Source organism: Drosophila sulfurigaster, chromosome 3 (assembly GCF_023558435.1).
Source record: "Drosophila sulfurigaster albostrigata strain 15112-1811.04 chromosome 3, ASM2355843v2, whole genome shotgun sequence".
NCBI lineage: Eukaryota > Metazoa > Arthropoda > Insecta > Diptera > Drosophilidae > Drosophila > Drosophila sulfurigaster.
Genome location: NC_084883.1, coordinates 27,635,920 through 27,662,892, shown reverse-complemented (window position 1 = coordinate 27,662,892; position 26,973 = coordinate 27,635,920). Strand labels below are relative to the sequence as shown.

The 26,973-nt window shown below is 36.2% G+C and overlaps 2 protein-coding genes across 4 annotated transcripts in view; one reads left to right on the top strand and one right to left on the bottom strand.

Annotated features, from left to right (window-relative positions):
* The window catches only part of LOC133840370 (GTP-binding protein RAD), a 40,357-nt gene that overhangs the window by 810 nt on the left and 12,574 nt on the right, over positions 1-26,973 (top strand). For 2 of the 3 annotated variants that reach the window (XM_062272167.1, XM_062272166.1), the window contains exons 2-3: positions 16,780-17,309; positions 25,200-25,353. In XM_062272167.1, coding sequence (XP_062128151.1) covers positions 17,103-17,309; positions 25,200-25,353 — 361 coding nt within the window. In that variant the 5' untranslated portion in view covers positions 16,780-17,102. The remainder of the gene's footprint in view (positions 1-16,779; positions 17,310-25,199; positions 25,354-26,973) is intronic. The other variant, XM_062272168.1, reaches the window with a different exon arrangement.
* LOC133843391 (uncharacterized) lies at positions 18,545-20,266 on the bottom strand. The gene has a single exon (XM_062276910.1). It carries the CDS (start codon positions 20,125-20,127, stop codon positions 19,066-19,068), a length of 1,062 nt encoding a protein of 353 aa, XP_062132894.1. The 5' UTR covers positions 20,128-20,266; the 3' UTR covers positions 18,545-19,065.

Below are 26,973 nucleotides of genomic sequence, written 5' to 3'. Positions count from 1 at the left end.
CCTTATCCATTTTTCCGCCCAAATTCATTTGCTGATTTGGGATAATCAGGCAGGCGCAACGCTTGAGCTGTCGATTCGTAAAAAAGGCAAGACCGAAAAGAAACATACATAGAAGCGATAAGCGAAAGAACAAAAAATAACAAGAAACGACAAAAAATCGCTCATACGCCGTGTTGACGGCGACCATTGGGAACTTTTGAGTATCCCAGCTTTGTGCGCAACATTAAATATTCCAGGACATTGGCAGCCCGAAGTTTATTGCACTGTGTGTTCCCTTTACCCTCCCTTACTCCTCAGCAGCTTCAACTCAAAGGCGCAGCAAATGCCAAGTAAATAAATACATTTCGCAATGATTATTTCAGCTGTAAAGCGTTTCACATTCCTTCGGGTGCCATAAACCACTTGACAGCAAAGCAACTGCCTAAATTGCAATCAATTTTAATACATTTTCTCTCCAAAGCCAAAAGTCACACGCTGCGAGAACCAAGAACAGAAGCCAAAAAACAAGCTACGCGGCCGGAAGGAATTTAAGGATAATTCCTTCAGGGCATTCGCATTCGCATTCGACAGTGCCTTGGCTTTGTTTTATTTGCTCTTCTTACTTTTTTAATACTTTTTGAAGCATGGCATTAAAATTTACATGCAATAAATACTGTTGCCTAACATCCATATCAAATTCTAGTTACGAAAATATGTTTGAAATTGGTTTTTTCATCTCAACAAGTCAACAAGTTGTTTTTCTTAGTGTAATTTATCAACCGATCTTCATATATGTTGTGTATACATTATTTGAATTTAGATCGTCGAGTCGTGCCTTGTTCTAGTTTTTAGAGTTTACAGCGAACAATCTGTCAGGCTGTCAACCTCTGGACCGCGTGTCTGACAAGTGTTTTAATGCTCTAGTGTTATGTTATGGCTAGCGAAATTTCGAATCGCAATTTGTTTGTGGAAAAACCACTCAAAAATATCAAAAACATATTTGTGTTCGTATTTATCATGTTTGGGGCTAATGCCCCAATTTTCAAATTCCCATCAAAACAAGATATTTATTAATGACTTTTTTTGTGCGTGTGTTTTTTTAATATTCAAAATGAAATTAATAAAAACACATTAAGGTATTTAAGTTTTGGTGGAAAGAAACTTTTAAATTAAAAGCATACTTTGGAATCAAATTTATATATTCAAACATTAATTTCTAATGTTAATCTTTTAAGTAACCAAAATTGTAGCAGCTGTTAAGCTGCTGTTAAATTTTGTATAGGGACAACTGTTAAATTATTGCCAACAGACTGTTGTTAGAGCCTTCCAGATTATCAGCCTACAAGCTATTTAAAATGTGCCATTCATCATCATTTTCTAATATAATCTTTAAAGTGACAAATTAAATAACACCTGTGAACATGCTGTTAAACTTGACATGCAGATAACTTTTAAATTATGACAAGTTGCTGTTAAAACAGCGTTAAAAAAACCTTCGACACGTTGTTAGATATATAGCCAGCAAGCAATTCAAATTATTTCTAGAATATTTAATGTTAATCCATAAATTGAGAAATATGTTAGCAGCTTTTAAGTTGCTGTTAATATTACCATGCAGTCAACTACTCAAATTTGCGAAGCTTCAGTTTAACAGACTGCTTTAAAAGAAGGGTTGACAAAAAACAAACAATAACTCATCAAAAATTAATCGTAAATTTCTAATGTGAATCCCTTAAATAACAAAAATGTTATCAGCTGTTAAGTTGGCTGTTCATTTTAACATTCAAATGTTAAATTTAACCGACTGCTGTTAAATCAGCGTGAACACAACTCTTTCGGCACTCTGATCAGTTGGGAAGCAATTAAAATTGTGCATTTATGCAAGTTGTGCCGCTGATTGAATTGTGTCTGAGGCATGCCACATGCCGCAAGTGTGTTGTGGCAACTAAATCCGCTGGGAAAGTGGCCGCAGGCCTAATCACAGCCAGTCAATCAAGCACTCCGATTTCAGCACGTTGACAACACAATTACAAAACTCAATCAAAACAAACAGCGAGCAAAAAGAGGTGGGAGAGAGGGTGGAAAAGTGTTGCAACAACAACAACAAAAAAGGGTAGAGAAAATAATAGTGCTGCACTGCGTCATTGCAATGCGGATTGTGGATTGCGGACAGCGGATTGTGGACGAAGCGGAGTCTCTGTGGCTGTTTGCCAATTAAACTAAAATGGCGATTGGCACGCGACTCGAACAAGGATTCGAATGAAGAATCGAACGTGGACATGAACGTGACCACGCCTACAATGCACACACACACACACATGCACACAGATAAGATACATAAGTGTGTGTGCATGCTTTTGCGACAAATCAAATTTGAAGCAAAACTAATTTCATTAGAGCTGAGCACCGAATTGAGCCACAAATAATTGTTGCTCATAATGAAATTGCTTTGCATGGCTTTTAGTTCTGCCTCCCCCCAAAAAACGAATGTAAATTCAATTAAAATCCAAAGAGAAAGAGAGAGAGAGTTGTGCAGTGACAGGTACAAAGAACCACAACGCTTAAGCCTACATAGTTGCCCCTGAAGTCTCCCCAATCCGGGTGGCAAACAAAACGCACTCTATAGTTTTTAGTTGTGTGTGTGTTTGTCGTGTGGAGCGGCTAAAAGCCTTGGCTGCAGCTGCCGGCCAAATAGCAAATACCAACAACAAACTGGCAACTGACAGTCTGTGAAGCTGAGCGAGAGTTGGCCTAGAAGTGGGGACATGAGGAGGAGGAGGAGGAGGAGGAGGAGGAGGAGGAGGAGAAGCAAGGACTATAGCAAACATGGACTCGGCTAGAGTTGTACACAGAAAAAAAGTGCGTGATAAAATCGACCATTTTTGGTTTGATTGAAGCCCGAATTTGTATGCATTCAGTATCAAATTGTTGGATTAATACTGCTTTGAGGATTAAAATAGGAAAATGACCTAAAATCTAGTATTTTAGGCTACAAAATTCTCGAAGCAATCGAAAGCTCCTATACAATTTTAAATGATTGATCAGTTTCTTTGTTCATAGCGAAGTTTGCGCAAATTGCTGAAAAATATTTCGTATATAGTATTAAAAAAATACTGAGTACAATAACAACAATAAATATTCATTAAGTAGTAATAATAATATAGCATAATTGACATATTCAGCATAATAAATAGCCCACTCTTAGTATTTAATATTTTGTTTTTGGTATTTTCTAAATCATGTGGTATTAAATTTTAATTGTTGAAAAGTATTAAAATATTCACATATTCAGTATGTATAATAAAAAGACCGTTTTTTTAGTATTTGGTATTTTGGTACTTTTTACACCATGTTGTACTAAATTAAATAATAAGTAATATTAATATGATTTATTAATCCATATTTTCAGTATAATAAATAGACCCTTCTTAGTATTTGGTATTTTGGTTTTGGTATTTTTGTCCATTTATGGTATTAAATTTTAATAAGAAAAAAAGTTTTGAAATAATAATAATATTGAACATTTCACATATTCAGTATAATAAATAGACCATTCTTAGTATTTGAAAGTATTAGTAGTTGAAAAGTATTTCGTAAATAGTATTAAACCAATACTGAGTGTAATAAATGCTTATTTAATAATAATAATTATATAAAATAATTTACATATTCAGTATAATAAATAGACCGTTACTACTCCATATTATATTTGTATTTTAATCCCGAATTTAAGCGATTTGGGATTACTAAATCATGTATTTTCGAACTTGGCTTAAGTTCTTTAGTATCCCAGTTGTCCACACCTCTTCGTTTTTAATTCTGACTTTTCATCCCGCATTTTTTGCTGTGTAACTGAAGCTGTAGCTTTGGGTGCTGGGGAGTTTTTGGTATCCATGTTCAGGTCGCGGCATTGTGCTGCCAAAATGCAGCAACCGCCTTCAAAGTGGGCCAAGTTGATGTCCGTAGTTGTAGTTGACACTGCTGTCAGTCTGCTCTCTGTCCCTTCTCCCTTCTTCCATTCCCCCTTTCCACTCGCTGTCAGTGTCTCCGTCTCCAGCTTCATTGGACGACTCCCGGGCGTGGTAACATTACGTGTATGACAAGCTTCGTAGCTTCGCTTTGAACTACAACGTAAGAGTGAATGTGAGTGTGAGTGTGAGTGAGTGTTAGTGAGTGTTTGTTTGAATGTGTGTGAGTGATGTGTGCTCTCTTCTGTACATATGTGTGTATGTGTGTGTGCTTTAGCTTCAAGTGGAAAACTCTTGAATAGCGAGAAACGTGACTGAGGCAGAGTCTGACAACATTTCCGCTGCACACACAGCCTCAGAACTAACAAAACGCGGACAGCAAATTTTATTCTCATCATTGTAAAAGTCCACAACAAACATGCAAAATCCACACACAGAGAAAGTTTCCTTTTGCAACAGCACCTCACGATAAATTTTTCTAAAAAAAAAAAGCGAACAAAAAAAAAATGGCAAGATATATTGTATTTATTTACGCAGCTCAACTTGTTGGCCATTTGCCATTTTTTTGTGTTTGCTACTCTGGAAATTCTCAATGTCTGTCGGTATTTCCTCTTTGTTTTTTTATTGTAAATGAAGAACGCATCCATTGCTCTGGCATTTTCCATTAGTCCTTGGGCTTAGTCTTGGCCTGGCTACAAAATGCATAATTGCCAGCGATGGGCAAAACTCCCACGTGGATAAATGGTTGATCATAAAAAATGGTTGCAGAAAAAATGGCAGCAACTGTAGTAACTTATTTAATCGATAACCCAACTCAACTTCAGCTCGCAGTCACAGTTATCTCTGAGCTGGGACGCAACTCGAAGCATACGCGAATTCTGTTTAAAGTCAATTTGAGCCAAGTCAGTTGCACTGCCTTTTTTTCCAAAGACGAAAGAAAAACTCAAAAAAGTACGTGTTAGTTGAGTGTGCTCGACTCTCAGATACTTACCATACAAAAGACTCGTTAGAACATGTTTTGAAGTCTAAGATGCAATTTTATTGCATCACATCAGAACGATGTAAATACAGTTTCCTCAATAAACAATTGAACCAATTACTTTATTATGTTATATAATTTGAAGAAGACTATAGAATATAGAATTGAAATGTTAAATCTAATTGATATAAGAGAAGCTTGTCAAAAAAAACTTAAAAATATGTATTCATGTTGCTATTTTAGAATTGACAAGAATGAAAAGTTTGAAAATAATAACTACAATTTAAAATTCTAGATTTGATTTCTTCATATAATTGGGTTATTAAATAACTTAATGGTCGTGTTGTAATTTTAGTTTATATTAAAGAAACAAAAAAATTTTAATTTAAAACTTATTTAAGATTAGATTTCTAGACTATTCTAGACTATATTCATGGCTTTTGATTTAGTTAAATGAACTCAGTATAAATAAATGCTCAATATATAGTACATATAGTATATCTAAGTACTTAAACATCTTAAATGGAACATTTTTAATTTTTTATTTCTTTTTTAATTTTTTAAGTTTTTGTGGCTTAATAAAAATATAGTATTTAATATTCTCTCTTTGCCTGTATTGCAAATACTTACTCAAAGCTAAGTTACACTTCTTTGCAACTTTCCAGCAAGAACAAAGAATACGAAAAAAAAAACAGTGAGATGAAAGTAAATCAAAGAAAGAAATTTGGCAAACCGAGGGGAAAAGAAAAAAGAAACTTTTACGTTGCAAAATTAAATACTCTTGGTTTCTTAAACATAAACTGCGGTTTTATTTATATATTTTTTATATGCACGCCCTACTTGAACAAATATTTCTTCAGCTCCAACGAAAGCTAAATGTAAAGTGAAATTGCTCGTTTGAAGATTGTTAAATCGAGGATGCAATCATTCTTATGCTGATTTCAATGCAAATCAATAGAAAAAACACAGTCAGGATATTTTCGCTTGATTTTTTGATAAATAAAAAATCAGAATCGAATGCGAAGTGAAATTTAAAAGTTCACTAAGATAACTTTGGATATTTATTTAAGATTGAAAACTATTAAAGTAAATCGAAAATGTGTGTGCAGATGCTTAGTGAAAACATTGAGGAAAATGAAAGTGTGAGAAAAGCAAATACAGTTTAGTGAGTACACAAAAGTGTGCCAAGTATGTGAAATCAAACACAGCAAAGGTCTCTATCTCTCTCTTAGCAAGGAGAATAGATAAACACACAAGCACACACAGACAATCATGCTCAAGCAGAGACCCCATTGAACACTCACTCACACTCACTTCACTCACACTCACACTCACTCATTCACACGAACACAATTAGGGTGCAGTAAGAAGGGCGCGTCAAACAAAAGAGCCTAAGAAAAAAATCGTAAAAAATTTTCCAATTTATTTGTATTGAAGTTAATTATGGCATGCGAACATTAACACAGATTTCACAAAGGATGTTGGCAACTTCTCTATACCGAATGCCTCGGATAATTCCCCCAAGTGTACGAGTGTGTGTGTGTGTTGGTGAAGGCACTCAATCTGTTCAGCGCTGTCAGAAAACTAAATGAAGTGTATTTTTGTGTAAACATCTGAGCTCAGCCAACGGCATTGCTCAGCCAAATTGAAAATAACACACGGAAAGCGAAAGCCCCTCGACAGCCAAGTTGCTCCTTAAGGCAGACAAACACACACACACACATTCGAATATATACACCCACGCACACACACACACACACACACACACACACTGGCACACCTACCATGTGTCATAATCATCATAAAAGACGTTAAGTTTAAACTAAGCAGACGCCAATTTGCGGCAAGCGCTGCTTTCTTAAATATACCCTGTTCAAGGAGGAATAATATATTAGGGACGTATTTGAAAGGATAACAAAGGAAAATAAATCTTGCAAAAGATTTAAAGACCTAAGAGGGGAAGGAATATCGAAGAGATATTAAAAATAAATAAATACGTATAGTAAAAATAAAGTAAAACAAATATCTATACAATTAATTAATACAATATAAAATATAACATAATTCTCCTAATTCGTGTTAATTCTCAAATAATTGAAAAAAACACAGATTTTTGGGATGTATTTAAAAGAAAAACAAAGAAAATAAAGATTTAAGAAGGGATTGGATATCGAAGTGTGAAAATAAATAATTACATATAATAAGAGTATAGTAAAACAATTATCAGTAAATAATAATAAATAGATAATAATAATATTATATATATAATTGAAGACATCTTGGACTCAATTCTTGTTAATTCTCAAATAATATTATAGAAAAAACATATCATTTTGGGACGTGAAACATAGTAAAATAAATCCTCTAAAAGATTTAAAGACTTGAGACGGAAAGAAATATTGAGTGTTTGAAATATTAGATATGAAAAATAAATATTATTGAATACAACATCTCTCTTACTGAATTCTTAATATTATATTTGAAATTAAAAAATCCAAAAAAGAAAATAAAGGCAAAAAAATACTAATTGATGTTAATTTATATATGTTAATATATATTAAAAATTAACAAATAGATATAATTGAACGCTTCTACTCTAGATAGCACATTAATTTCATTTTTTGTATTTGGATATTTTAGTTAAAAATGGTAAAAAAAAACAAAGCCAAAATAAATTCAGAAAACAATTAGGTGTTTAAGAAAGCTCGAGTTATTTTATATATCAATAAATTTAAAATATATATATTTTTTTTACATTTTTTATTATTATATATAAATTGAAATATATACAGTAAATCATTGCAAAAGACTTAAATGACAAAAATACTCATTAAAATAAACACAATTGCAAAAAGATTTTGTAAAGCATTTAAATCCTTTAACGATACGAAATTTTGAGTCGCTTTAATAACGTAGTCTTATTAGATACTAAAAAAAATACTTAAGAATTAATGGATAAATATGCGCCTAAGAAGACTTCATCTCTAAACATAGTGATTTTTTTTAAAATTATATTTAACTTTAAAAATAATGTTTGTGTTCGTAATAAACATTTTGCATTAGAAGCCCAAATTTGTAATTAAATTGTATTCAAAATAACACGAAAAGGAAAATGCTATGTATTGTAATACAATTTTACGATATTTATTTCCCAGGGCGTGCTTCAGTCGAGCAAACTCAGCGAGCGTCTTTCCACTTGTTGTTTGTTGTGCTTTTGTCGATTTGTGCAGCGATTTGGAAAATCTTTGACAAAAATAAAATGTAGCTCGACTGTCGCAATCGATTTATTGAACAATTACCCAAAGACTAAGCACAAAATTGAGTTATTTACAATATTTTAATATTGTAAATACGTTGTATACACACAATCGTACATCAGGTAAAGGCTTTGCTTCGAGCAGCAGATTATAATGGTTGCAATTGGTAATCTTTTGGTCTCTCTTGGGATTCTGAGCATGATGTTATTATTATGTCACCCGTTGAGACGAAGAATTCACTTTACGAGTATATATATATAGAAAGTATAGAATATGAGGCCGCGTGCCAATATATCTATGTGTGTTCAAGATGTTATTTGAAAAAGTATTTTCGTTTGCAATTAAAATGCTCGTACGTTGTCAGAGCTAAATGCATGGAAATTTATTTGGGCAAGCAAATTTGCTTTGCGTTGGCCAAATGAAGAGAATCTGGCAAATAAAACAAGCGCCAATTTAATGTTGATGACACAAACAGAATAAGACGGAGATGGCGACAAAAAGATTGAGACAAAGCCAGAGCAGAGGGAAAGCAAACAAATTGACGCACAAATAACATTTTTTCGGGGCGTATGAGTAATAAAAATCGCTTTTTGCCTCCGCACAGATGCTCTTAACAAACCGCTAACGAACAGTCTGAATGATAATAATGATGATAATGTCGATGTTGATGTTAATGCCAATGACAAGCCAGAGCAACAACAACAACAATAACAAATGGCAACAGGCTGAGCTCCACAATAGGCACATTTTCCTAGAGGGTGGAAAAAAGAGAGAGGAAAGAAGAGTGAGAAAAAAAAGGTAAACCGAGGAAATGTTGTGACCTTTCTCTACTCTGTTAGTAATGCCATGTGTTGCCTGTTCTATGTGTGTGTGTTGTGTCTTTGTTTTCTTGTCCTGCCCCCCTTTTTCACTCTGCATTGAAATTAATTTTATCACCAGCATGCAACAGGTGTGTGTGTGTGTGTGAGTGTGAGTGTGTGACCATGGCCATGAAAACAAACAACAAACAACAACGACAGCAGCAACAGCGACTACGACAGCAACTTGCCACAACTGAGCCATAAGAACATTGACAACACACTCGTAACATCAACTCGAAGCGAGTCGTGCCAAGAACACACACGCAACAGTTGCCGTTGCGTCCTGTGATGCAGCAATAACAGGACATCACAGCACAGCAGCATTCTGTTCTATAAATAATTGTCTCTTTCTTCCTCTTCTGCTGGTGCATGCCTTAAATGCTTGCTGAGCTATCCAGCTTTAATATGCCCACACAAAAATGTTTGGACATATTTTTTGACACCTCTTTAATACACTCGACTCGAGTTTTATCTCCAGTGAACTTCATCTTCGTATGAAGTTTTGTCTGTTATGAAGTATTGTCAAGAACTTTTGAATTAAGTGAGAGTTTGAAACTACATATTGTAGATAACTAATATTCTGAATTATGAATTAAATTCTTTTCTTCTTTATAGTTAAAAAAGTATCTTAAGTCTTTTTTGATTGATGAAAAATTGATAACTACACGTTTGAATGGTTTCGTTTTTATTCTTACTCAATTAGCTTTCATGTTCAATAACATGGAAAATTTAAACACAATTTCCTTTATTATAAAATTTATTTCTATGCACAACTTTTTCACTTAGTCCTACGATTAATGTTCATCATAAATTATTGACACAAGTATTACAAATTGAGACTCTTTGAACTTAATGTCACTCTTTAAATTATGGTCTCAGTGGCAGCTGTTTTAATACCAGCAAATTCGCCTTCGAAAATTAATAACTCAACAGGTGTAGAGGTTTAAAGTGGACTAAAATATGTCATAAAAGAAATTTTACAGTTTTTGACACTCTGTAGATTTATCTTTCTACAATTCTCTCTCTTGTTTTAACTATTATTATTCACCGGTACCCATAGGGTAGAAGGGTATTATAACTTTGTGCCTGAAGGAAATTTATGTAGCAGACATAAGGAGGCAGGAGAATAACAAATCTAATTTTGATATAATAATAATAACTATAGTCTTTGTGATTCCTGAAAATTTGGTTGCCGTCAGACACAAAATGTATTGAAGAAAAACTTCGGTATTATCAAAAATGCTTACTTATTAATAGACTTATTTGCTTTGGTTGACTCTATGGTATATTTTAAACGGAGTACTATATCAATATACCAAATATAACCTTTATCATACTTTTAGAATTTTTGTGATCAATTAATTTGGTAAAATGGGTAGCGAATATTTCATAGTCGAACACAATCTTAGGTAACTTTCTTACTTGTTTGTTTCTTCGTCAAACTCAATTAAACGAATATCCGAATACCACACCACAATAAATAGCAGAGAATAGCAGAAGCTGACTTGAAGGACTAAATATTTGAGTATTTATTTGACGTGCTTCAAATTTAATTACTTTAAAGTGTTCAGTAGTAGAAGTGTATTACAAACTCTGACTTCAAAATTAAGTAAACTAAATTAGTCAATTGAAAGCTAAGCAGATTTGCTTGAATTCCACTTTAAGTTCATTTAACTAAATGTCAATTTCTGACAAAAGTATTTCCCGAATCACTTTTTAAGTTAATTAAAGTAAACGTCAATTTCTGACATAAGTATTTCGCAAATCGCACTTTAAGTTGATTTAATTAAAAGTCAATTTCTGTCATTAGTTTTTCGTGAATTGCACTTTAAGGTGATTTCATTTAATGTCAATTTCTGCAACTAGTTTGCCCAGCTTTCCCACTTTCAAAGCAGCTTAGAGCGTATGCTTTTGTGTGGCAGGACAACAGGTGGACAGAATTTTCTTCGGAAAAGCGAATGGAGCACGCTCCGTTGCCCTTTTGCCAAAATGGGCAAAAATGCTTGGGCCACGTCAGAGGCAAGAGCCATGGGTAAGACCCTGGCATATCGGGCGACACTTATCGGCTTTTGTCAGGTTTATCTAAGCAATGAAAAAAGCGAAAACCCCCCACGCACATGGTGTATGTGTGTGTGTGTGTGTGTGTGTATAGCTGATAACTTAAGTTGCTTGGAAGCGAGCACAGCTGTCATGAGCACACACACTGGGAATGTGCAACGATGTGGAGAGTCTATGAATTTGGATGTGCAGGGGAGCAGCAGCTGCTGTAAGAGAGCTGCTGTATGCCCCGCCATCCTCTTCCCGCTTCCCGCTTCCCTCGCTTCGCATTGATAGGTGGACTGATTAGCCAATATGTGGCCAAATATTTGAGTTGGCATCAAATTTATGTTAATAGCCCGCTTCAATTTGCTGCCGTTGCCATTGTCGATTTGGGTTTTAGATAAAATGAAACGTTCACCGAAAGTTTCATAATAATCGAAACGCACATGCGGTCGATCATATACATATATAGGACGGCGTCATAAAACGTAAATGTGTCCACATTGAAATGAAAATGAAACTGCCAAAGGTCTCTTACACAATCATCTCGTCTGTCGCATGTGGCATGTGGCATGTGTGTGTGTGTGTACCGAGTGCTACTCGTCGACGAGGCCAATCAACGTCGATGCAAAGCTACCCCTCAAATGCGTCCCATTGTCGGGCAATTAGAGAGGCTCGCCTTCAATGTGGCCCCGAGCCTGGACCTGAGCCTTAGCCTGAGACTTGGTCTATAGCTTGGTGTTTGTATTGTTGGACAAGCCTGTGGCATGAATTGAATGCAAACAGCTTTGTGCGACTTCATCTGCAACAGTTTCTCCGTTCAGTTTCATGCACGACTGCCTTGGGTAGAGGACACACAACACAACTGAATCGTTCTTCCTCTCTCCCCATGAGGTCCATTGTATCCCTTTTTTGTTGCTTGCAATGCATCGCTGGATATTCGCATTAGGTTTCTCAACTCTTCCCGTTTTTCTAGTTTTTGTATTTTGGGGTGAGCAAATCAAGCGTAAAGTCACAATGACAACGTCTTTGGAAAACCCTTTCAGCTGCTTATCACCCCAGCTCTTAAAGTTAACCGGCTTCTGTTTTGTATAACGCATACGCAACGTGCGCCCCGTTTGTTAACTTTTGCATTATTTACCCACTTTCTACAGTTGTACAACTGTCCTTTGTCTGTTTAACTGTGTGTGTGCGTGTTTGTGTGTGTGTGGGTGTCTGTCCTCTAGAGCTCTGGACAGGTTTACAACAAGTTGACAACTTCCAGCTGCCAAGCGGCACAAAGTCAACGCAAATAAAGCCAACTCTTAATTATTTACGTTTTAATCATTCACAAAAGTAATTACTACGAAATGTCGCTGCAAAAATGTGACAAAGTCAACTGCATAAAACACGCCACGCGACTTTCAAATTGTCTCTCTCTCTCACTCTCTTTGTTTGCACTTGGAATGACCTGTTGTGGGAGTAAGTAAATCTAAAGAATAGAACTTGAAATTTAGTAGGTAAATCTAAAAAGAGTTGGAACTTCAGTAAGAAAATCCTTAAAATAAAAGATTTTCGGAGATTGATCTAAGCCTAAATCTTTGATTGCATCTTTTCAAATTTGAGTAGAGTTTCTGGGTAGCCCAACATTTATTTATATTTTCAATAGAGCGATAATGTTTTTCCGGAAATTACTGAAACAATTTTACAGGAATAATTCTTCATTCAGGTGAATAATTGTTTAGTTTATAAAGTCTTTATAAACAAATATGCTTGGATCATCTACAATTTGAAGAGATTCTCTCGATTTTCGAACAGTTAATGATATACTTAATAAAGGTCAACCATACTTAATAAAGTTCTCCAATAAAATAGCTCATTTAAGTGTGGAATAAAAAGTTTTATTAAGATTGTGCAGTTTATATATATTAAAATGTGCAGTTTATAAAGAAATCAATTTTTGATTTTTCCATTTGAAATTTGAACAGAGATAGTTTTTCTAACAAATATTAATATATTTCATGCAGTTCTCGAAAGCATATTAAGGTGTGGAAAAACAACTATGTTATTTTAGTAAGTTCAGTAGTTTAGCCAGTCTTTAATAAAAAAATTCTTTTGACACATTGATATTGTTTTTTAAGTAGGAAGTTGAGCATTCCACAAACTTGCAGCAGCTTCGAAGTAAACGTGTAAAGTTTTTTATAAGCGAAAAGCTTGCACTTGTGTGTTTGCAAAGTTTTCTACTCTATTGTTTAAAGCAAAATCTCTTCAAATTAAGAGAGACTTAAGAAATTCGCGGATAACAACTGAAATTTATAGCTAAAGCCATTAAGAGAGACATCAGATATGTTTGGTTTTTGCTAAACAAACTATCATCATTATTTTTTTAAAAGCCATTTACTCGTAATGCCCACAAATGTCAAGCAATAATTTTGCTGAAAAAGTCGCTCTAGTTTAGTTAAGAGTCAATGCTCCTGATGCTGCTGTTTACATAGGAAAATGAAGCCAAAAAAAAATGTAAAATAAACTCTTCACTCGGGGAACAAAAGCTGGCTCAGTGTTTGACCGAGGTGGTGGCAGGAGATGATGGCAGGACTTTGCAGCAGACAGACAGGCTCCAAATTGCACTTAGAAGTGGAGCCAGCAGCTGACAGCAGCTGGCGGCAACTTGAGTTGTGTCTGTGCGGGGCCAAACGACTTTGAAGCGTAATTCGATTATGCATGACCAGAGGGCAGAGAGAGACAGGAGACCAGATCTGAACAGAATAGAACAGAACAGTACGGAGTGAAGGAGACACGACTAATGATGCATGTCTAAGTAGTGCGAGCCTAAATAGATTACAAATATGTTTTGATTGGGTGTTCTCTCTATCGTCATCATCCTGATGATTGTCCTGGCAGCACTTGAGTGTATATTCTACAGCTCATTGGCACCCCAGGACAACAACACCCCAGGGGTACACACACACATACACAAATTCAATTTGGTTGTCCAGTGATGATAGCTTTAAGAGATGCCTGCAAAAATGGATTTCATTTTCATCTTCGTTTTCATTTTAGTTTTGTGTCTGCTTCTGGGCAGATGGCAATTAGTGTCAATTAAACTGCAGGACACTTCAGCCAATGGCGAATTGCAATTTGCGTCAAGTTGTTTGTTCCGCCGCCCGTTCGTCGACAAACTTGCCACATCAGCTACTTGCCACTTGCCACTTGAGGCATTCCAGATCAGCGCCCTAGGCCACAGCCTTGCCTTGCGTAGCGTTTGTGGCCTCGATGGGCAAGCGAAATCTCTTTATTATTTACATCAACAATTTATTGTGAAATGTTTAGATACGAGTAAAGCGAGAAAGTTCCAAAGATGATGCAACAGCACTGGGCAGCAAGCAGCAGCAACAAAAGAAAGCAAAACATATCCAAAGCGAATACTCGGTATTTATTTATAGATATTGTATAAAAACTACGCCGTGATTAAACAACGGACACACTTAAGCACTCGCAGCCAGCCACATGGAAACATACACGTTCCGACACATGAGAAGCTCCTCCATCTTCGTCTCTGCCTTCCCTGCCTTGCCCTTCCCCTTCTCTATCTGGCATATGCATCTGATATATAGGCCACACAACTCATCCCAATATGTGGTTCGGTGTGTGTGTGTGTGTGTGTGTGTGTGTGTGTTGGGAAACTGTTTAGACTAGAGCTCTTACCACAGTGGAAAGAATCACTGAGAATTACGGCATCGAAAGAGTTGCACAATTATTGCTGAAAAGTGATTGAAAGAATTTCCAAAGGGAATCTTTTTAATAGCGAAAAGATAATAAAACTCACCTTATAGAAGAAGAGAAACGGCTACAAAATATTAGGATCCAAAAAATCTAATTATATCCATCTGTAGTGCCTTCAGTTAATGAATGTAACATGCAGAAAGAGGAATCTCCGACCCCATAAAGTATATACAATGTATATTCTTCATCAGGGCCGACGCTTACTTACAACGCTATTTTTTGTACTCTATGGTATATTTTGAAGGTAGTGCAATACAATATCGATATACCAATTATAGACTTTGGTATATTCTTGAGGTATATTATTTTTGCATATTTTAAGAATAATAACAAACTGTTTTGCTTTTATTGAAAATGGGGAGCGTGTATCTCACAGTCGAGCACCCTCGACGTTCGCTTGCTCGCTTGTTTTTATTTTTCTATTGTTCTATAAAGGAAGAGTTATCAAATTTTTAGTCTGATTTTGAAAGATTATTATAGAGTAAACATATTGTAACGAAGTGTCTTCATATTTGCAACAGACTTTAAAAAAAATGAAGATCAATATTAAAAAAGAGAACATAAAATTAGGTGCACATAATCAAAATAAATTTCCTAAATAATTTCTAATTATTTGAACAATTTTCTTCATTAATTCATTTTAAACGCAATAGCAAAATTGTAAAAAAAAAACTTTTCTTTTTGGAAAATAAGAACAGAAAAATCTGGTTCAAAATTAACTCAAGAAGTGTAAATCTTATCAAATAAATTTCAGAACAAATGGCTTAGTATTAATACAGAAAAAAAGACTTAACAACACTTGCTAAAGTCATAGAGTTAATACGGCGTGAATAGAGATAAACAAATGGGGAGCAAAGATCCACAATGAATAGATTAAAGTATCCCTTTTTGTTGTTCGTAATTTATTGTTATTATACAATATATTATTATAATTTATTGATTCGCCGTCTGTGCTTTCATAATATTCAATGATGGCTCATTTGAGCGTGGCCGTGCCTCCCAAATCTTTTTCAACTGACCCTTCTTCCCCCTCCTGCTCCTTCTTTTCCTACTAAAAATATGTTATGTCTGCATTCCACCTTTGGGTGCGTGATTTTCAACGCGATTTTATGGACGCAGTTCGTTGCTCGGACGGTGACCCAGATTCTCGTGAAAATGCGTGAAAAGGCGAAACATGTTATAAATAAAATGTAAGAGGCCGCATCAAGCAGAAGGGAAGTGAAAGTGGCGCATACGAAATTAAATAAAACAGAAAACAAAATGAACACAAGAGGCGACGACACACAAGAGTTGAAAGTGAAATGAGAAATCACACAGCAAATTATGTTGCATGTACTAACGAATTATTTGCTATAACATTTTAGTTTTATCTCTGGCAAATTTGCTTAAAATACCCTGTTGTGCTGAACAAATGGGGTCGATTTGTTTGAGCTTAAAAATAAAAATTTAATTTAATACAGTTTTGTACTATAATAATACAAAACTTGCTTTTTATAATTCAAACTAAAGTTAAAGAAGTATAAGAATTCTTAAGACACCTTTTAACAAAAGATCTTGCGATCATATAAATAATAAAGCTTTAAAAATCAAATGAGTTAAACAATTACTAGTCCTATTTTGAGCCCATATAAAAAGTAAAGCGTTAATAAGAGCATGATTTAAACAATGAACTATTGCCAATCCTATAAATCCTATAGTTATTATTTACTTTTAATGAGTTCCTCTTAGTCTAGCATGCTCCGTAGTTGGTTAAGCTTTATGCGCTTTATGAGATCTTGGCGTTGCTTTATTTATATAAATAGATACAACATGGCCACGCATATTTTGCGTTGCAAATATTTTTTGTGAAATGTTTCGTTTGCGTTCATTTGATTCACATGATTTTTTCGAGAGCTTCTTCTATTCGTTTCTTCTGGCATTTTGTTTATTTGCAGAGGCAAAAAACCGCACCGCAAAACTCTCAGATTATGCACCCGAAAGTGCAGCCACAGTTAGAGCACCATCACCACAAAGAGCACCAAAATCGAAAGCGAATGCAATTCCAAATTCGAGTACTGAATACTGCAATAGCGAGACAATAGACAACAACATTAAAAGCTAACTCTAGAGAGCACCACAAAAGTTAACCGCAAATCTAGTCCAGCCACAAATACACATACAAACAGACACAAACACACACTCATACACATAGAAACACACACACTTACACTAAAGAGACCACCGCAGAAAGCATTTGGCACAAACAGAAACACACAAAATGGTGGACGATATATCGCCCATGCATCATCGCATGCAGAAGAAGACGAGAAGCGCCTCGATCTGTGCCACCGGGGCCAGCATCGAGACCGTCATCCACAACATGCCCTCGGGCAGTGCCACGCCCGAGGGCGGCACTCCAGGCTACAGACGTCGCCGCCCCGCAACGCGCTCGCAAAGTGCTCGCATCACATCGGGCGCCAGATCGGTAAGTGAAACTAACATTCTAGTATTTCATTTCGCTGCTTAATTAACTAGCTGGTTACATGCATATTTAGTTAGTTATCTAATTAATTGATTGCTTATTTAGCCATTCAGTTGCCGCATACAAACATAAGTATTAATAGATACGGTTTGCATCGCACATTTAGTAGTTGTCACTTAGTGATGAGCGCGTGATTGCAACTATCGAATCGCTATAGCACAATTTAGAGATGTCCTTTATTAGAAGTTCTTATAGCAACAATGTTTCATAAGTTTACTTTTACACAAATTTATTACTTTTTACTTAGCTTTCAATTTTTTTTTTGTTATCTTAATTCATTGGAACAGGTAAAGAATGTTGAAGCATTTTGCAACTATCGAATTAAATCGCTCTAGCACACTTTAAATATCTATTTTATAGGAAGTTTTTATAGCAATACCGTTAATCTTTTTTATATATCTTTATTGCATTCTACTTAGCTTTGTTCTAGCTTACTTTTTTTTTAGTAATTTCGGCATTATCGTAATTTTTATGGAGCAGGTAAAGAATGATCAAATAATTTGCATACATCGTATCAAATAGCTAAAGCACATATAAGCAATATTATACATTTACTTTGCTTATTTATATATTAAGGATTTTTAACAGTTTCTGCACTATCTTAATTCGTTTAAAGAAGATAAAGAGTTTTGGATATATCGAATCAAATCGATATGTCACTAGTTAGGCTTCTATTCAATCAGAAGTTATTATAACAATAGTATTAATTAAGTTTGGATTTATCTTACATTATATATTAGCATGCATACATAATATTGATATACTATAAAACTTATTATTGCAAACGGATTTAGGACTTTATAATTCTAGTCTTTTAATCTACAAACCATTTCTAAAAGCTTATTTTGTTATTGATATTAAATACGAAAATCTATAATCTTAAAGTTAAGAGTCAAAATAATTCAACGCTAGGTCGATAAATATTTTAGCTTTCATATAAATAACTGTGTGCTAAAGTTAAACACTCTGCAGATAGTTTTGTATTTCTTCTTGACATTAAATCAAGTGGCAATTATTTTAATTGTGCTTGAAAGGAAGTAGAAATGGTATATGTACAATACTCAGTATAATTGTTAAGCTCATAAACTCATTAAATGCTTTTCATTTTAGTGTTTAACTCGTAAACAAACTCACAGTTTTGCTCCATTTGCATTTTGGCTACATTTTCTATTTGAATAGATTCAGATTCAATGTTCAGTGTTTTATCATCATCTAGCTTAAGCTTGTATTGTTTGCGAGTCCATTGCAAATGTCTTTATAAAAGGCAGCACAGCAGGACTTCAAGTGAAATTTGATATAGTCGCACTTAAGTAACTCGTAGCAGTTTGTGGCACGAGAATTTGGCAACTGGCAGTTGCATGCAACAAGATTATAAGAGAGTACAAGAGTGCTGATGCAGCAAGCGCTTGTGCTCGTAGTTGTATACAAATCAGATTTAGATTGAATCGCCTGCAGCTGGAGTAAGCACTTGCCTCTTGCCACTTGCCACGTGCAACAAGCAGTGCACTTTGCGTGCGGCTAAGTGGCAACCTCGTTGGATGCATTTGTATGCAAATTCGATGCTCTCGCTCCGGCCATGTTTATTTGCCAAAATGAAATCACGTGCATTTGTGCCGTTAATTTGCAGCTTGTAATTTGAATTGCAATACGAGATTTATTATACATCGGGGAGAGGTTGAGTGTAATAGAGTGGCAACTACTATAAAGCTGGCGGGGAACTGATCAAAGTGGTAGCAGCTCTCGCCTGTGGCGGCAAATACGTATCGGGCATCAGCGACGGACTCAACGCGTAGATCATTTGTTCCACAATATCACGATCGTAGCCGGTTTGGAAGTTGCCCCGCGATTGCCGCAACATGGCCAGACGCATGCTCAGCTGATTCATGCGCAACTCGTGCTCCAAATTGAGTTCGACGGATTCCTGCTTCGATGGCGTTCCCTGCACAACCTCCTCCGTCTTCGCTGTCATCTTGCTCACGCGTCGAGCGCAACGTCGCTGCTGAGCCAACACCATCAGCTGTTCCAGTCCGTTGCTCTTTGGTTGCGTTTGTCGCGGCACGGGAGGACACGGCTGGACGGGACGTAGGCACTGGCAATAGCCCAGATTGTGCTGCAGATACTCATCGAATTCCTCGCAGGGCGCAAGCATTTTTTGATAGTTCTCCACGGCCATCAAATCCGCCGGATCCAGATGACGTGAGCCACAGTCGAGCTTGAGATAACTGCAATGGAAGTAGCCAAACAACTCCTCGGCCAAATCCATAAAGAACTTGATGGGCTTGTGAAACATATCGCCTAACACGAAAGGCGTCTCCCTGCTCAGATCCAGTTTGCGACTCTCCCGGCGAAAGGCCAAGAGAAACTTACGCAGCGCATTCAGACCACGATGCATCGCCGAATTGGAACTGAGTATGATCTGATAGTGCACTTGATACTTGTTCACAATGGCATCGGTGTCGGCAATGGGAAATTTCGGAGCTGAGCATGACATTTCCATCTTCACCACATAGTCCTTGGAGAGTTTCAACAGCTTTTCCGCCGCCATGCGTTGCAGCGACAATTCGCTCAGCCATTCCTTGAAGTAGTCACGAAGTGCCTCGTCCAAGTTGAGTAGCTCCTTTAGCACACTCGCCTCCAAGCCGTCGTGATCTTGATGCACTCGCCTCGAGCTCATGAAGAGCGATGACTGACCCAAAGGATTCAGGCACTCCTCACTCCGCTGCAGATACTGCACGGTCAGGCGTTTATTTATAACGCGCATTCTGTACGATTTGGAAGTATTAACTAAAGAGTTGCCAATCACTTCAACCAACTTTGGGCTGCTTTCTCAGTCTTCTTGTGTTATGTTTTGTTCAAGTGTTTCACTATTAATTGACAAATTTATTAAACCAAATGGTAAAATGAGCAGCAGCCTACTGTGGAGAGAATCTACTCCACTTAATTTAACATGATACTTGGCCAACCAATTAAAATTGAAATCGATTTTAGAATATTAGCTAAGAGCTTCGAGTGTTGTTCAGACATTTATAATCTCAATTTAAAAGACTACAAATGGCAAAAGTTTTCATTGAAAAAGTTTTTGTTGTTAGACATTTGAACAAGAGTATAATTTAACATTCTTTAGCAGAAATTTAATAGACAAAGATGTTTTCTCGAGATATGCAGTTTATTTAAATTTTATACATTTCTGAGATGGTGGAAATTGCAGATTAAAAAAGATTAGTAATTTGTATACATGACATAGTATATTTTTAACATAGTAGCATAATGATATACCAAACATAGCTTTCGGTAAATATTAGTTGTTAATATATTTTTGAGATGGTGGGAATTGCAGCTTAGAAAAGTTTCAGTAATTTTTAGGTATCGCATGGTATATTTTAATTATAGTTATATATTTATATACTAAACTATCTTTCGGTATATTTTAGTTGTAATTATATTTTTAAGTACTCTGATATATAGTGTAAAGTTTAATAATCATATAATAGTACATTAATATACCACAAATTGCCTTTGGTATATTTTAAAATATGTTCACAAAAATGGAGAGTGAATATTCCACAGTCGAGCACGCTCAACTCAATCCTTCTAGCTTGCTTCATACAGTAATTATCGTCATAAATATTAAAAATAATGACTTCTAAAACAAGAGACCTTATACTCTATATTACTTGCGCTGCTTCATTTGAGAAGCTAAAGTGCTGAAGCCGCAGCCAAAGCTTCTTTAATATAGCTGCTTTAAAAATGAAGGCGTCAACACAATAGATCCCTTTTCAGTTGGTGAATATTGAAAGCCAACTTAAAGAGAGCTCATCCCAAGCGGCTTTACAAAAAAACGAAAAGGAAAAAAAGAAGAGCGCTTACTTCAGAGTTGTCAAAAGATTACGCCAATTCGTTAGACCTTTCTCACCAAGTGTGCATAAAATATGTAAGCGACGTGTTGTACAAAAGTTGTGTGCAAAACTGGCTGCTTTTTCAGCTTGGCTATCATCTCATTTCAGCATGTTTATCGATTTCCCCTCCACGAGCCGAGGCAACAACAGTTGGTGGTGTTGATTGTCAAGCGGCAGGAAGGTGAGCGACAGCGATAAGGGAGGGAGGAGGAAAGGAAGTTGGCCAAACAGAGAAGCAGGACAACAGTTTTGACAGTTGCCAGCCAGAAGCATTGAATTTCACGTCATAATAAAAGAGCGATACAACAACAATCTAAAACGTGCCACATGCCACGCGTCATTTAAGATCTGTTTTGCATGTTGCCAGCGCTGCGATTGCGTTTGCGTTTGCTTTTACGTTAACGTTTAAGAAAATGCGTCTGCCCCAATTTTGATTGAGTGTCTGTCGCCTAAGCCCGGCTGAATTTGAGAGTGTGAATTGAATTATGCTCTGGCCAAATTCAATTTCTGATGCTATTCCATTGCGCACAAAGGATCCAAGCACGTGTCATATGTGTCAAAGGCCGTGTCGTGCTGTGCTCTGTGCTGCGCCGTGTGCCGTGTACCACGCTGCGTATGCGTAACGTCAACGTTATTCTATGTTTCGTGTTTGTCTGTCACGAGATTGAAGTGTGCAAAGTGCTGTGTGTGTGACTGAGTGCTGTCCTTGTTTGTCCTGCTCCTTGGGTGGCGTTATTAGCACACAAAATGCGGCATCAAGTGAAGCCAATGTGCAACCGTTGCCAAGCGCAAATATCAAGGAGCAAAAAAATAATAAATAAAATGGCAACGATGCGCTACTAACTGCAAAAAATTTACGAGTTTTAGGGGAGAAAAGTTTCAGCAGCTCGACATCAACATACTTTACACATATGTCACATTAGGGCGTTGCCGGGGCGTGGCCATCGGCATCATTACGCAGCTGGCAATGGGAAGACCCAGCAGCAAATGGAATGAAATGAGTTTTCTTTGCTTGTGCAAAAAAAAACCAAGAAGAAGAAAAAGCTGAAAAGAACTTGCGAAGTCTGTCGATTTTATAATAAGTTCGCCGCACTTTTGCAGCTGCACGCAGCAAAGTTTAATGAGACATCAGGCTAGACAAAAGAAATGACAAGAAAAGCGACGAAGATTGACGAGAGACAGAGAGACAGAGATGCAATGAGAGTGTAGTAGGTGTAATTTCAAGTTAAAACACGACGCATTCACGCTTTGGCAATCAGCATGATCACGACTACAAATTCACAATGCAAACGGCGCTGCTTAACAAGTGGAAAGCTCATTTTCCCAACAACAATAATGAATTCCTTTTGGGTTTTTTACTACCATTCATTTGCATACTCTTATAAAGGCAACTAGCATAGATAAAGAACGGAACGGAATCCTAAAAAGAACTTTACGAGTTTCTGTGGGGAAATTGATATTGTCGTCGATAATAATAAAGTATTCTATTATTTGATAAGCAAACTTTATGAGTTGAATCATCAGATTTATAACGGAAGTACGTTGCTCTATAATTTATGATTATTCATTAAATGCGGCTAACTGAAAGTGTGGATAAATTCTCATATTTAATAGCCAAAAATAGACAATTTCATTGACTGTATTTTTATGATATATAAGAGACGCATCAATTAACTAGAATTAATATAACTTGCTTATCTTCAAGCTGATACTATGGTTGAGCTTCTCTTATCGGTCATATTTGCTGTTATACAAAAAAAGTAAGAAAGGTACAGTCGAGTGTGCTCGACTGTGACAAACCCGCTATTACTGTACTACATTAAAAATATACTATTGAATGCAAAATATACCAGCCAAAGCAACTAACTGAATTGGCGTTTTTCCCATACAAAAAAGTATTTCTTAAATAACTTCCACAATTCTTATTTGTTTTATACTATAGTAATATATATATCGTCTCGGTTATTGACGCTGATCAAGAATATATAAACATACATTTATATATATTTTTATATATAAGTCCTTCTGCTAGTTACAATAATGTAATTTATAATACTCTTCTACCCTATGGGTTTCGGGTTATTAATAGTATAATTTTATTAAGAACGAAAATTTCAGATATTTTAGAAAAAGCAATAGCAAACTCGTAGAAATCATTTAATATTTACGGTTTAAGCAAATACATAAAAAAGATGTCAAAAAGCTCTTTCTATCTTTATATTTTTTTTTGTAAAAAGTAAACAATCACACAAAGCTCAAAATAATCTCATTACAAGCTGTGATACAAAGCTGTTTCGAGATATCCAATTATACTTAATAGGATATGACAGTAAAGTATTTTAGCCACATTCTAAAGTTGATGAATCCAATTAATAGATAGAACATAAGTCAGATGAGTTATGTTGGTCAGGATTTAGTTCTTACCAATTGGGCAGAAGGAAAGCCGAAATGGTAATAAATTAACAGCTTGACGCACAATGAAAGCGAATGCCCCACGGACTAATTGGGAATTAAGCAGACACAAATTGAAGACAAGGTCGAACGACAGTCAGGGAATAGTCAAGTCAAGTTGAGAGACAGAGAGAGGATCAAAAGCACAAAAGCCGGATGTAATTAATTTTGCTGGCAGGCCCCAAAAAGTCCAGCTAACTGAAGACATGCTGCATCCGGCAGTGACAACTAAAAATGAAAGAACTTATGTACATACTTCGTGCTGTATGTAGTTATAAATATGTACGAGTATGTATGCAACAATATTTGATTAAGCCAGCAAGTAAAACAGAGAGAGACACGAAGACAGAGGGAAACAAGCGGAGCAATTACTGGTCACGCGAACTCAACTCTGGCCTAGAGTTTCGGCCTACAGCCATGAATTGTGGGGCGCCATAAAAAGGCGCAAGGCATTGGCCACTAAATAAATACAGACAGTGGCGAGAGGGAGGGGGAAAGGGGAGGGGACTTGGCTAATGGCTGGTCGCCTGCACTGTGTGGCTGTGGCCCAAATCCGCCGACACTTGACAGCTGATGCCGGCACGTAAAGAACGCTTCCGGCTAAAAGACTGAGCGTACCTCGTTTGTAAGCCACAAAAGCGAGAGCGAGGGCCATTATCGAGAGGGGCGGGGGAAAGCCGTCGGAAGCTGCTAACAAAGTTGAAGCTATTGCAGTCACATTCACATTGAAACTCAGTGTCACATTCACATGTCGCATAAAGTTTTGCAACGCCAAACTGAATGCAGAAGACGCACAAACTGTTCGTACAGGTAAAAAAGGAGAAAGGAGATGATAGACGGGAGAGACAGGGGAAAAGAGCAAAGCAGACAGCACACAGCACATGGGACAGGTGTGGGACAGGTGCTTAAATGGGTTTTCGTTGCGTTGTCAACGCACACGCATCCGTGTCGAAAGGATATGGCTAGAGACAGAGTGGCGATTTAGTTAGCCAAAGGACGTGCAACAAACAAACGCAACGCTGATTGCCATTTGAGTGGCAGCCAAGCTTTAGATTCCCTCCATTTCTCCCCCCTATTCAACATTTGTTTGTTGAATGAATGAATGAGTGAGTGTAGCTCGATTAAGCCTTGACATTTTTCCAGTAAACTGAACTAAACTCAAGCCACACACAGAGAGAGAGAAAGAGCAAACAAATGCAATTTGATTTGTGTTCGACATTTTGCAATTTAATTTCTTGCTGCGCCAATGCATAAATCAATGCCCTGATAGACTCAAGAATCAAGACTCAGACTGCGACTGCGACTGCGACTGCTATTGCGACCCTGCCAAGCTGTCTCCGACGCTGTCTGATTGTCTGATTGATGATGTAACTGTCAATGGGGCAAGATTATGTATACGCCACATGGGCCACTTGCCCTTAGGCTTCCACTTGTTGTTTACACAGACATTTAACCCGAAGACTCTCTCTCTTCTCGACTCTTGCAGGTCCGTCGTCGCACTCAGGCCCAGCAGCAGCAGCAACAGCAACAACACACGCTGCAGGAGACACGCTCGTATTGCACCAGCGAGCCACGGCTAAGCGAAACGGAGACGCCTCCGCAGCGTCGCAAACTGTCGCAGCGTCGACCGCAGCCGCACGGTAAGTTTTAATGGCCAATCAAAAAGTGTGCCGCCAACAAATTAGCCAAGTGCCGTCCGTCATTTTATGCGGCGCATAAACTGAAGCTCAAGCTCTTAGCCAAATTACGACCACCACCAACTAAGAACTTGCTTTCCCAGCCAATTGACCACATTAATGTTGTCTCCCCATTCCACCATCATCATCGTCATCACGCCATCTCTCTGTGACCAGCGGGAGCTGGCGGCAGTCAGACACTTTTCCCAGTTATGACAGTCTATTTATAACGGCTCATAAAATATTTCACAACGCAACATATGCGAATATCAGCATATGTTGCAAATATATTTCTATTTTGGATTTTCACTGCTAAATTTACGGAATTATTCCACAGAATTGCGATAAATTCACACAATTTTAATGCTAATCCAGATTATAAATAAAGAGTGCTTTAGAAATTATGTATCACAATCTTCCTAGAATAGAACCTAAATTTTATGATCCAAAATCAATAACAAAAGTTATAAATTTTAAATTCAAATTGTTTAACCTCTCTCATTATATTCCAGTAATCCAAACTTTAAAACAAAACTTAATAGTGAGTCCAGAAAAAAGTAATACAAATATTTAATATTAATTATAACATCACTCTTATCAAGATTATAAAAAGCAGCTTTTAATTTAAAGTAAATAATTTGACACTGCAATTGTTGAATAAATATTTTCGTGTGGATTTAAACACGTTTCAATTGGTTTGTGAAAATTATCTACTGGTAATTTTATTTAAAATAGAATTACTCTTGTTCCACATGTGTCCCATTGTTCTCACTTATTTGAAATAATATGCAAACAAAGTGCAATGAACACAAAGGATAGAATAATACACTCAGTGAATTTTAATGAATTTTTGTCTAGTATTCCCAAAAGACAACTTCTAGGTATTGGCTTTGTGCTTTGTTGAGATATTTTAAGGGAAAATAAAAATGTAAAGACTTGGATTAAAATAATATATGTAAAAGCAAACTACATAAAGAGTTAAATATGTCGCAAAGCATAATTCAATTGGCAAAAACTATTCAGAGAATGCAATTAAGTTAATAGCATTGCAATTGAATTAATTTAAGATTGAAATTAAATTCTCAATTGTACTTCACTCAAGTTTAATCTACTTAAATTTGCGTTTAAAAAAATCAATGTAAAAGCCAACGTAAGGAAAAATAAATTACTTAATGATTTCAAGTTAATTAATTCACTCACGCTGAAACTCTTTAGTAACTAATTTCCTTTCTTAACCATTTTATACACCAATTGCATAACCCTAAATTGGCTGAGAAGAATGCAACGAAATCAATTATATTGGAAGTGAATTAAATTAATTTCATATTTCATTTGAACAGAATATGCTCAGATTGAAATTAAATTTCCAATTGCACTTCACTTAAGTTAAATATATTTCAACTTTCATGAAAAGAATTAAACGTAAGAAAATACAAACTACTCAGAAAGTTAAAGAAGCTCAGCTCAATTCAACTGGCAGCAACTCTTATGTTATTAATTTCCTTCTCAACCATACAACAATGCAGAATCGTAAATTGGCTGAGAGAAATGCAACGTAATCAATTGTATTGCAATTGAATTAAT

What these genes read in the sequence shown, in the direction of transcription:
- LOC133843391 (XM_062276910.1), bottom strand. Translation starts at nt 20,127, where the DNA reads ATGCGCGTTATAAATAAACGCCTGACCGTGCAGTATCTGCAGCGGAGT.